We start from the raw sequence: 13486 nt of genomic DNA on the forward strand, positions 1-13486 counted from the left end.
AAACTAGTTACGGACACAATATAATATTAATACTTTTAATTAAAAAACATTAGACAATGACCAAGGCGAAAATTTTGTATAAGTTTATTAGTTTATTTTTGGGAATTTGATAATGTCTTTCTGCGTACCCTCGCTCGCGCATTGTCATTACAAAGAGATTCAAACCCTAGCAAACACTCTTAATTTGAAAACATCGAATGGAAAAATAAAGAACTTTTTGTTTTGCATCGTACGCAGACGAAGTTGGTCTGTCAGTCGTCGTTGGTTGTCGCGGCAGCAGCGGCATCGAAACAGCAGAAATTGAAAAGATTCTTCAACCGTGAGCACAGACACAACGTGCTGCTCACAGCAACTGGTCGCATGTTATCGCCGCTGTTTAAACTTCGCGAAGAATGGTTGTGTTTGTGTTAGTGTTGGCGCGTGCATTCACGTCGACAATAGAAAATTTTTAAATAGATAATCCTTGGTAATTGTTTTTGAAACGAAGTCCTTGTGCTTTGAATGGTCGTGCACTGAGTTCTTCTCTGAATAGCATGAAAAGAAAAAAATAGCAGAAGAAAACTCAATCAATTACACAAAAAGTGCTTTGGAAAAACGATTACAAAAGGTGCTGCGCATTTCACGTATTTCACTACCGATTTCAATTGGAGAGGGTGGCGGTGAGAACCATTACATTCGTGTAAATTTATATTATTCAGTGTAACCATAGCCGTCATAAGAAACACCTGTTACTGTAAAGCAGGAAAAAACCGTTCAAAACACAGTGAAAGCCGAAGTATAGAAAATGAAAAAGTGAAAATACCGAAAAAAAATAAGAACTGTCGGACATAAATTCGTACATACACGTAGGCGTGTGAGCCTTTTAGTGTATTCACCTATTTCGTTTCGAATAGGGTTTGTCATTCTATATTAATCATCGCTGCGATCAAACACTATTTCTCTGCGTTTCTTATCACGCTTTTTCTAAGTAACACCGGCGAATACATAGGTGTCTGTTTATCAATCCGTCACCTTGAATGCTTTAGCTCATTTTTAGTTTAAATGCGTCGCTACTATATCGAAATCATTTACGTGCGTGAATATGTTTTTATTATTTGTGAGAGAGTGTGTCTTCCGATTAAGGTTAATTAACGCCACAAACTGCAGGCTTTTGCCTTTCTTACTCTTATCGGTTTCTATTTCTTATGGCGATTCCTAATATAAAAAGAAAGAAAGATCTGAATATTTAAAAATAATTGCGCAACTTCACTCAATTTTTCCGTTTTTCTCATACCTTTTCTAATTTTCTTTTCGTTGTTATTGAGTAGTTTGCGGCAGATTTTCTTTTTTTTATTCGTTTTGCATGTGCTCTTTTTCACACAGGGCTTTTAAATTGTGCGTAATTAATTTGCAATTAATTTTTGCGGTTGTTGTATTTGCTGTTGTTGTAGATTTTCGATTTGAAAATGCGCTGTAAGTTGAAACATTTCCTTTATTAATGTATCGTAACATGTTTGCACTTATATATATTTGTGTGTGTGTGCAAGCCCGAACGCTTACAAATTATGCACAACATTTTGTTACAAAATTTATGAGGTGCAAACCAAACTAAAATGAAGAAGACATGTGGAGACTGCTATGAGATTTGAAATCATTATCGAATTTTTAAATTTAAATTTATATTTATACGTATCCGTATACTTAAAAATGTGAATATTTAATCATTAGGAAACGAGTCTAGATAACGGATTTAAAACTTACAAAATAGTTTACGCTTCGCCGTTATGCCGTTTACTAGGTGTTAACCTGGCATATAATCTTTACCCAAAGCTCTTTTCAATGGCATTAAAATTAAAGAAGCTGCCGGCACGGTAAATTTGAAAAACATGATTTAGAGAAAAAGCTTTGAAAATTTTGAGCTTCAATTTTTACGTCCAATCTGTGACACCTGCAACTTTATTTGGCTTTCAACACTTCTATTGTATGACAGGATTATGTTGTTTGCATTTTTTTTATATCTCTGCAATTGCACTTTTTACTTGAGAAATAATGCAATCACAGCACCTTTCTACAACTACGTTCACAAGATCAGCTTTTTAAACCTTTTTATAAACAATCATGTAAAAGTAATTTTAGAAAATTAAACGCTTATTTATGGAAAATGATCGTATCTGTTTTTACTTAAGTTGATAATACGTTAAAGCCTAACAGGTGGGAAAATGCTTGTCGGCTTGCAGTGCTTGTAATTTTCTGTAGTGCGATCATAGCACACCGTTTGGAGAGATAGGAACTGTACACTTTCCTGGAATTCGGTTTTAGGCTCTTTACTAACTTTGCTGACGTACATAGGTGTTATGTCCGCTAGAGCGATTTATCATCTGAAGAATAATTGTAGTCTCCTTTCACTAAATTCAAGTTTTTGAAGCCATGGTATTAAAACTTGTAAGATCCATGCTTTTAAGAACTTCGAATCAAACGTATCGGCTAAGAGGCAAGGCCATTGTACATTAAAAAAAATTGTTTTGTGAACTTAATAGATTTTTTTAAACAGATGTTTTGGGGTTTTCAGAATACGTGAAAAAAGATTCATTATCCGCAAAAAAGTTTTTTCTTAAACTTACTGGGATCTTTAAGTTGTTGATTTGCAACTTCCATAATATATGTTTTTGGAAAGTGTTTATTATGAAGTGCTTAGTATTGATTGTAAGTTCAACTGCTGGATCGCACATTTTCTTACCGTTGTCTCTACCAATTCGCAATACGTTAGGTGTAAAAAGTGGTACTTCCGAGCACAAAATTGCCATGTAAGGAGAATGACATGGAATCCTCACATATGGCAGTAAAAATAGTAAAAATGTATTGCAATCATTGCAATTGCAAAAGATATCTAACACATATATTAAAAGTCTAAAAGCGTTTTCCTTGAAAGCCAGTTTTGTAAAAACATCTGCGGTGGAAGGATGCCTACAATTATCATCCTCCCCTTCCAAAGTTTTTACAGTATCTTTAAAACCACATTCTCTGTTTTTTGGTCGAAAATTTGCGTTTTTCGTTTAAATACTCGCCAATTACATGAAATTCAGTATTTGCAAAAAATCCTCCGTATTCTCTTTCCGTAAGCATGTCAATTAAATGACTTGTTTCTCTTTCGTGCACCCTACGTCACTTGGGGTGCAAGGTTATATTGAATTTGTTCGGATGTATATAAGACATGCAGGACTTGAGATACACACAAAATGATATGAATTTCTGCAACGAATAAAATTCTTTTTATTATTACTGAGAACTCTTTTCCATTAAGTTCAAGTCAAAGAGTCCCCCGAACTCCATTCAAAATCGGCAGATTGTTTATTTAGAACTTTTATGTTTAGTGTTTTCAAATTGTAACTGCCGTATTTTTAAATGAGTTATGTTCAAAACTATTTCTCTTCATTTGGACTTGTGAACCATTAACTCTAAGTATAACGAAAAGAGAAACGGCTACATACAAAAAAATTTGAAGCATGGTTGAGAGAGAGTTTAAGGTGCTTCTCTCTACAAACAATCGTTACACTATTGCAACTTACCCTGCTCTAAAATGCCTGTAATAAGTTTTCGTTATAAATGCGATGAATCGGAAGCCAAGTGGTTTACGTAATTGTTTCTTTTTCCGCATATGGCATTCAACTTACTAAAAATGAGCAAAATTTGCAAATTTTAAGAAATAAAATGTAGTTGACGGGAACTTTTAACGCTCTTTTAGGACCTCAAAGTTAATCATATTAAGCATAATTTCTCTAGTTTAGATGTACGTCTGAATCGAATTGCTTTTCTGTGTATTTGTACGGTTTAATCAATTTAAAGAAATGTTGAATGCACTAAAACAAAATATGAAAAAAAAAAAAAAAAATTCAAACACGCAAGATTAATTCTACCCTGTATAATTGATATTGACTTTGAAATTAAATGCTACCGAGGAGCAAATCATCAATGGCATCAATGTGTGCGCACATATAAATATATTCGCATATATATGCACACAAATATATATACCCACATATACACACACGTATATATATATGCGCATAAATAAGTATATTTATACTACAAATGAACACATTTGATAATGGAGACAAATAACAAACGGATCGAAAATAATGGGATAGATGATCATTATGACCTCATGAAATTTCCTAGAAACGTGAGAGAAACTGAAGCCAAGCCGAAGAGAGAATTGAGACAAAACACCGAACATTAATTTAACCAGGCATTTAGCTGTCTAATGTAGAAGTGATTTCATGACTTAAATAGAATGAAAGACCACAGCAAATAAGTAAGAGCAAAAAGCTTGTAGGTTACTTAGATGGTTTCCAGAAAATATTTTTGGAAACTGATGACAACAAGAAAAAATCAAACAGAGAAATTTCTTGTGACCTCCGCCAGAAATATAAAAAAAGGTAACACAATTTAACAGCATTTCACAAACTTTTGCTAATATGAGATTCACATACCAATAAAACCTAAATCGAAATGAAATCGAAAGGTTGGTAACTTCACTTTGCTTCAACAACTTCGATAATGTACTAAACGGTGGTAACATTTAACGCATCTAAAATTGCAAAGAAAAAATTTTAATGTTATACACTATTAATGTCTTTATGGCATATTGCAAGTTTGAAAAGCGAGAGAGATAAACCACGAGCATGTGTAGTTCCAGTCTCGTAAAGAATGAAATAATGCGGAACAATATTCTATAGAAGGTACCGCCAATTCCAGAATGATAGAAATTTTATATGTTTCTAGCAATTGCTTTAAGTGCTTACTATTTATTTAGAAATATTTCAATAACCACAGGAATTTTTGAAATACATCCAACAGCATTTTAAAGAGATTGTTTTAAAAATATTTTTGCAAATTTTCAGTAAACTCGGAAGAATTGCTTAGTGCGACAGATGTTCATTTACGGGGTTTTCGTTGAACTTATCAACCAAAAATCTACTTTTGTCTCCTTGTGATGTAGAGCACAACAGCGCAAACACAATATAAAATGTCGCTAAATTCCGAAACAAAATTACATCTGAATTCCCTTTATGTACGACCAGCGCATATTTCTTGGCATACTTTACTTTTGGGCTGCTACTGGGTATTGTTCACCTGCTACATGTCACAGGCCACTTTGCAGCTGGAAGTATTTAGAATTTCGGACAGTTCCTATCCATCCTTAAATCATTTTAATGATACTCAGTGCTCATCGCGTAAGTTTGACAGCCTAGCTAAGGTCATTGACGACGTCGAGAGTTTAGAGTTGGACGTGCCTGTGAACATAGCGTTCGACAATCGCCAAAGAAAACGGTAAGTACTGTAATTTAGAATATAAGTGTTTGGACGACCTTAATTCGCCCTATTTTTTGCAAGAACATAGCGAAATTGTTTGTTCTTGATAAAATAGGTGTTCGCTATGAATTCAAAATTGAGAAATGAGAAAAAACTAAATTGAAGTTTCATATCCAATTTGCTGATTGTTTTGTATAGAAAAAAAAAAATTAAATTAAGAAAAGGAAGAAGATTTAGGCAAATTAAAACATATTTCATTGTGCTTGAATGTTCAAATGTTTCTGTAAAAAAAAGTCAAATGTCAATGATAAAAATAAAGGGAAAGGAACAATTTTTTGTTTGAATTTAATAAACTAAAGTTTAGAAATCCGTCATCAAAGTTACATTTAACTATATCCCGTAGACTCATTAAGAGATACAAAACCAAAAACAACCATTTTAACAGCCTCGCCGAAGAAATTCGTAAGCTAAAATAGAGATAGAAAAAAAATATATACAATTAAGAAAGCTATATTCAGCTAGGGCCGAAATCTCGCGTACCCACCACCATTAAAATCCTTGCCCCCTAAAAGGTATTCTTAAGAAAAGTTAATCTGCCAAGTCCTGACGCCCACAGTAATTAGATCGCAGTTAACGTACTTAGCTTTTCACATTCTATTTTCCCATCCCTTTTGTTTGACACCAGGTCGTGGTGCGCGCCATTTTTTTGCATTAAGGCTTTTATAGGCAGACACAACAACATCCCACAATTGTTGTGTTTGTGGACGGTGAAATAAAACTGCACATCTGTAACGTATATTTTACATGCTCCTACATCCCTCCAGCTTCTGCTGTTGCTCGCGGCGATTTAATCAATTAATCAATGTGCCATGGGTTCTTAACGATGATCTCGATTGCTACATTCCCTTTTTATGTTCGTTAATTTACAAAAACTTTTTCAAAGGTGGGCAAGGGTTAGGTCTTCTTCAGCTTAAAAACATCTTTAATGTAAATAATAAGCTGCTGGACTTAGTGTTTTGCTGGGATACTAATATGTCTTTATCTCCGAATGATCTGTTTGCTTCGTCTGAAGATAGGCATCATCCATCGTTGTTGCTGGCCGCAAGTTATCTAGATGACAACGGGCTGAGTAATCAAGGGATCATTAGTGATCAGCGATTGTTTGCTAAAACTAATTACGTTAAACTTAGGAACTTTCTGGGTGGCATTGTCTGGGGGCTTACGCTAAGAAGATATTGAGGATTGGTTATTCTTTATTTATAATCATCTTTCTTTCGCAATTTTCGTCTTGGTTCCTTTTAAGTCTTGTCATACCTCCTGTTTTGTGTAACAAGTATTTACGGATGGTCCGTAATTTAAAAAAATCGATCGTAGTGGATTGTTTAGTGATTATATGGTATACTCTAGCGCTAGACAAGAATATAACTCTCTAAAAGCAACGTTCTTTTCCAATTTTATTGATGCAACCAGGCGCAAACTTCTTAAAAATCCTAAGAACTTTTTAAATCCGTAAATTTTTAACAAAAAGTAAAGGAATTTCCTTCCGCTTTTGCTTTGGAAATCAAATGCTAATCTTCTGGAATTTTTTTCGATCACAAGCAAACTGATGTTATCTTCACGGACTTTCCCAAGGTTTTCGACAGAGTTGGTCATAGACTGTTGACTGACATAAATTACATCGCATTGGTTTTCCGAACGTTATGATTGCCTGGTTCAGGAGCTATCTGTCTAGGCGCATCCAACGCGTGTTGGTGGATTCTTGTCAATCTAGTGTAATTGTCGTCACAACTAGTATTCCTGAGGGCAGTCGTATTGGCCCGCTTTTATTTATCTTACGCGTGAATGACCTTCCGGAGTGCATTCAATATTCTCGTGTTTTAATGTTTCCAGGTTTGATAACCTTGAGAACCTGTGTTTATGGTGTGCAATCAAAAGTATGGTGCTGAATTCAAAGAAAAGAAAGAAGATGCCTTTTGCGTGGTGTAATACGTTGCCCTCTTATTATCGTATTGACAATCACAACCTGGAAAATGTCTCCAATTATAAAGACTTAGGAGTTGTTTTCGCCTCAGAACTCATCTGGTGAAGTTTCAGTTAAGAACGCTAGATCTCTTTTAGGGTTTATAAAAAGAGAGACCCATAAGTTACCAAGTGCTTCACATCTTTAATTAGGCCAACTCTTGAACACTTGCCGGTAGTTTGGCTTCCCAGTTATAGACGCCATGTTGATCTCTTGGACTCGGTTCAACGGGACTTTTTGATGTTTGCTTTGCGAGGTTTGGGATGGGGACTGCCTTTCCTCTTCCACCGTATAATAATAAATTGAAGCTCATTGATTTGCCTACCCTTGAAAAAATCGCGAAATTCCGTCTTTAACCTAATAAAATTATTATTAATATTAACATTCCCAGTAAGGTCTCAAGACACTTTGTGCTCTTACAGCTACCACAATGCCGAACCAATTATATGTTGTTCAATCCGTTTCGGGTAATGTGTAAAATATTCAATGATGATTGCCACTTACTTGATCCATCCTTTAATAAGGTTAAAAGCATTATATTGCAAAACTAGTTGTTAAAAAGTTTCAAGTCGTTTGCAATACATGTAAATTGAATTCAAATATTCCAAATGTATATGTCCCCGTATCTTAGTTTAGGGCCTAGTTGAATTCTGGCGTATGTTATATGCTGATCTTATATTCATTTTTATATATATATATATATTTTTTACTCTATACTACATTTTAAGCTATTTTGCAGCTTACATTCGGCTAATGACTTGCACTGCAGCGGACTTTAATTAATTAAATGAATAAATAAATAAATATATATCCATGACGAATGTTTAACATGGTTTTAAACATTGTACTTACATACTTTATGACTGACAAGCAAAAACATCAAAAAAGTGAAAAAAAGAAAATTTAATCACTTGTAACCTTGTAATGGAATAGCCGAATTTTTCCATTTTTGCACATAAATAGAGAGCGTAAACTAAATGTGGAAAATTTCAGCCTATCTTTTATAATTTTTGTGTAATGATCAAACTTGAAGTCGATATCTTCATTTTTGCGTCCAGGAAACTGTCAACAATATACACCACAAAATCGCACAAACGTATATATGGACAGACATCGATTAATCAATTCAGACTTTCCTATTGATATATATACTTCATAGAATGTCTGAAGCTTCCTTTTGCGTATTGCAAACTTTATGACAAAATGACACTCATGCTTCAGTGGTGGGTACAAAATGTTATAAAAGACGCAGTGCGCTAGCGTTAATAATAGTTTCGCTTTGTGAGGCAAATTGGTGAAGTAACGAGCAAAGCTACCGCAACATAACCGCAAGATGTTTTTACTTTTAGTGACGACCAGCTTATAATGATGAGTGGTATGTATCAAAAGCTTGAATATTTGTTAGATTGTCTGTTTTGTAACAACTGGAACGAAAAGACGATAAATTCATTATCAAATTTTTCCTAATGACACCGTATTAAATAAAAAAAAGACCTCTATAAAAATATAAATAATGGTGATGTTTTTATCGCTCTCTATATAGAATTCGCAGCACGAATTCAATGTTACAAAGAAATAATTGTACATATAAACGATGCCAAGTTTTTGCTTTACATAAATACTATTCGAAAATAAGAAACAGGTGCTGTGAAGTCAAACTACTTCTGTATAAATCGTACCTATCGTTTTGGTCGAATTGTTTGTCAAAGTTCTCTACAGAATACTAACAACGTTAATAATAACAAAAGTATTCAATAGATGTTACCATGCAACGTTATTCGTGTAAAAATTAAGTTTGACCCGACGATATCATCTGTGATGGCCAAAGAAATGGCAATAGAAAGAAGAACATTCGAAGCGCAGAAAAGAACAAAATTCTCATGCTCTATAATATGAAGCGGGCGCAGTTGATTTCTTCTATTTCAAAATAAAAGTTTTTGTCGTAGAGGCATGTGGGCGTTGTAGGCGCGTCTTTTGAAAAGTTAAGGCCAATTCCAATTTCTTTCGCAAATTGGTAGCCGATATCTTTATTTCCGCTAACGGCAGAATGTTTATCACAAATACTGCAAAGTTGCATAAAGAGACCGTTGGACTGATCGACATGTTTAGATGTATTCAAGGATTGTAACTGGCCAAGAATTTGTATACTTCCTGGATTGTTTGTGCCTTGTTTCTGCGCGTTATAAATGTATTAGACAAAAAATTAAATTTTGATACACTATAATATTAGGTAGGCGTAGTCAATTTTTTCAATTTTTCTTCGGCGTCGCTCATAGAATATGCGTTCATATTATTGTATATTTTTCTGCTATAATTTGTAAGCAATTTGTAAAAAATCAATTTCTTATTCCTTTTGAAAAACAGATGTGCTTTGACTTTACGTAGTACTGTAGTACCATTTTCAATACCAACCTGCGTGCAAGAAATTCCAATACTTCTACCAAATTTGAAGACAATAGCTTTATTTTTGCGGCCAGGAGAATGTTTACAAGAACCATTACACAGACGGGCAGAGGGACATGCTTACATCGATTCAGAATTTCATGCTGGTAAAGAATGTGTATACTTCATAGAATCTCTGAAGTTCTTTCCGCGCGCAGCAAATGTTTTGATAAAATGATTATACCCCGTCTTTCGGTGATGGGTATAACAAAAAATATCAAATAAAAACGACCGCGGATTGGTGACTTTACAAAGATTGAAAGTATCAACGAAAATATCCCGAATAGAAACATCGATATATAACCAGCTAGATTAGAAGGTAAGAGTTCTAAGAGGATCAGCGCAATATAAGTCGTATTATTATTGATTGTAAACTGTTAATCAAAACGAAGTGCCCAGTGAAATACAATGCACAATTTAAAGTGGCCAATTGACCTCTTACTACACCAGAGGCTCAAAACGTTGGAGCAACTATACTGCTGATACATTCTAGCACAAGATGCTGAAAACACTAGACACAGCGAACAGCATTTTCTCAATACACATGTTATTCAGGAAATCTGAAATAAAATAAATAAATAATCATTTTAAAAAGCGGAAACTCACAAACAAGAAAAATATTTGTGACGAAGCTCTTTCACATCAACCTTCTTGTCTACAAGGGAAGCGTTGTTACATAAGTCAAAACTTAAAAGCATTCCCACTGCCCTAGTGATAAGCGCTCATGTACGTCCGTTTATTTTTGTTGTCTAAGAATTACCTTAAATTTATTTTAATCGCATAGGTTTGTTTGTGCGGTTTCGTTAGAAATTTAACAAACTTGACAGCAGCTTATACATAAGACTTAACTTTTGTTAAATAAACTTTTAAGTTCAAAAAACTTATTAAATTTTTTTTTTTTTATAAACAAATCAGTCAATTAAAGCAATACAAAGTACATTTTGACTTTTGAACAGCTAAACGCTATTTTTAAACATTTTTATATTTGCCACAGTTTGTCAAATGCTTGTAATGCGGAGATGTCTGTATGGGAGATCCCATGTAGAACGCATACAATCAGTGTACTGATATAATATAAATTCTTCAAATGAATTACTCATGTCCGTCTAGATATCTATTTTTGCCCGTTACAACCAGGATTGAAACTTGAACTCTGTCTAACAATATTGGTTTTTGCGATTTTTAGGCGAAATGAGAAAGTCAATCTAATAGAGCTGCGCATTAATAAAACAATCAATTACCAGTACTATTTATATTATAAGAGCGACGAAAATATTAATTTATGGACGCATAAAAATAAGGCGTTGCGAAATTGCGCGCATACTATTTCCTCCTGCTGCTATAATAATAAATTTAAATTAAAAATATAATTTTTATTTTGGAAATTCGCCGAATTTGAAAGCTCATTGAGAAAGACAATTCATAATGGAAATATATCAATGAAAAAAAAACAACAGTAAAAATGAAGCAAGCGGTAGGTGTTAAATGATTTGGCCTAAGCCAAGTACAACCATTTTTTCTCGTATTTTTAATTGAAACATGTGCAGTCTGTCTGATTTTTAAATAGAGCTGCAGTCACAATAGGATTTCATTTCTGAGATCTTCTTACTGGTCATGTATGCGCACGAGTGAGTACACATACATCTTTTTAAAAGCCAATTCCAACTAAATCTTCGGTGAGACAATTTTTTCCACAGTGTTCTTTTTCCAAATTTAAATTTCATTAACCTCCGTGTTTACTATTTCTACTTCTTAAGTCATTTTCACGCTTTCACACACGACTAAATTTAATCTTCGTAGACAAATAGGCGTCTACAACATTTGTATTGCGAGAACTATGGACACATGTATGCGTTTGCTAGAAATCTATACACACATGGCATTTTCTTGTTGTTGTTTTTTTTTTTGGTTTCTTTTTTTTTGTTGTTTTTCATGCTTGCTTTAGTAAATGCGATCTCATTTGTCTTCTTGTTTCATGATTTTTCTTTTTCACAATGGCGTACGGAGTAACTTTACTAAATTACCTAAACAATTCAGCTATTCTATTTTCGAATTAACAAAAAAAAAAAGAAGTCTAATTGCAAAAATTTAATTTTTTGTGATTTCATTAAATAAACTTCTAATCGTTGTAAGTCGCCTGGACAGACTTGTGATGTAAGCCTTGTACACAACGTTTCAACCATTTTTTTGCTGTTTCTCTCTCTCCCTATCTCTGTCTTTCTCTTTTCTTAGCTCTGCCAACCCTGTACTGCTGTTCTGTGAAAACTTGAACTAATAACAGGTGACTCTTAAAGGTTTTTGAGCTCACTCTCCGCAGACCATAAATAAGTAGCTAAAGCGTTATATTCTTATTTGGAATTAACTTCAAATTTTCCCCACATGAAATTCGTGATGTAATTGATTTTTTTATCAATTCTTTATGACACATTTTAATGAATGTCTTACATTTATCCACACATATAATATGCACAACTGCTGCAGCAATCATCATCATCTTTGCCGGCAGCTGATTAATGATCTATAAACACTTACACGATTATTTAATGATCCATGAATTCGACGAACACAGAAGTCACGCACAACACATAAGCACGAACGAACGTGCATTCAAGAAAATGCTGTCGTATTTTCTTGAGAAATTGTAAATTAGATTATTATAGTTAGAAGTGTAATAAAAACACAATAAAACTGCATGAACTAGAAAAGAATTAAATTCTGAAACACAACTAGAAGTTGTTTTTGATTTAAAATGAGGATATTTTGTTGCGAGGTTGATAAGTATTTCTAGGAGCGAAGTATATCCAGCTGCAAAAACGAATGAATAATTTTAGCTACAATGACGGTGCCAATGTTTATTTTCACATTGAAAACGGTCATCATAAAGGTATTACATATATCCGGAAATTTATCATTTCTTACACACTACTCACTCATTATAAAAAATCAGATTTTTGCAATAAAGTAGTTGACATCTTTATAGCTTGTTATCGGAAAACAAATTTTGAATACCGCAAATAGCACACATTCCCAACATACCACACTATGATGTATTTAATACGTTATTTTCTTTTAATCTTTCGATTGTTTTTACCAGAAACTATGTATTGCACGGTTCAAATTTCGACGATTATCGCTAAATTTCTTCTCATTACTTTTCTCACATTTCCTTCCATGAGGAAGGAAAATATATTGATACTAAAAATATATATGTGTATCCTTCAACTAAGTTTGCGGTTGTGTATTCTTTTCAAGAGGCAAATTTAAGCATAAAAGTTTGTAAAGACAGCGTTATGAACGTAAGCGAATTTATCTTATCTTCTGTAAATCCTGGTTTGCAATTGGATTTGCAACTTATTTTTACAATTAACCATAGCTCTAGCAACTCGGTCATCATATGCATTGCACATAGACTGAATACTAGAACTATAGAGTAGGTATTTGTATTTACGATCTTCAAAATAATTGTTAAAAGACTTATAATCTTCCAAGATTGCGGTAAAAAGACCTTCAAATGTCTGCAATGGGTTTTTTCTGCCTGGTCCAGTTTTCAAGGTAGCAATGGCAAAAACCGCATCTTGTCGGAAAGTTTGTTTATTGTTTATTTTGTTTCAAATTATTGTCGCCCTCATATTTCGGACTCATTCATACGCATTCTCACAATATTTTCTGTAATCGTGTTCATTTTCTTTAATTGAAGGAATGGTTCTGCAATATTACAAACGGTTAGTTTAA

At 33.7% G+C, this 13486-nt stretch overlaps 1 protein-coding gene across 14 annotated transcripts in view; it reads left to right on the forward strand.

Annotated features, from left to right (window-relative positions):
- Positions 1 to 295: 295 nt before the first annotated feature.
- Positions 296 to 13486, forward strand: part of LOC119642945 (protein NDNF) — a 55235-nt gene continuing 42044 nt past the window's right edge. For 3 of the 14 annotated variants that reach the window (XM_038042266.1, XM_038042265.1, XM_038042279.1), the window contains exons 1-2: positions 1042 to 1122; positions 4979 to 5310. In XM_038042266.1, the coding sequence (XP_037898194.1) occupies positions 1042 to 1122; positions 4979 to 5310 (413 nt within the window). Of the gene's footprint in view, positions 680 to 1041; positions 1123 to 1399; positions 1453 to 3759; positions 4719 to 4880; positions 5311 to 13486 lie in introns of those variants that run through there. The other 11 variants (XM_038042270.1, XM_038042268.1, XM_038042269.1 and 8 more) reach the window with 11 other exon arrangements.

The sequence above is a fragment of the Glossina fuscipes genome, unplaced genomic scaffold (assembly GCF_014805625.2).
Source record: "Glossina fuscipes isolate IAEA_lab_2018 unplaced genomic scaffold, Yale_Gfus_2 296, whole genome shotgun sequence".
Lineage (NCBI taxonomy): Eukaryota > Metazoa > Arthropoda > Insecta > Diptera > Glossinidae > Glossina > Glossina fuscipes.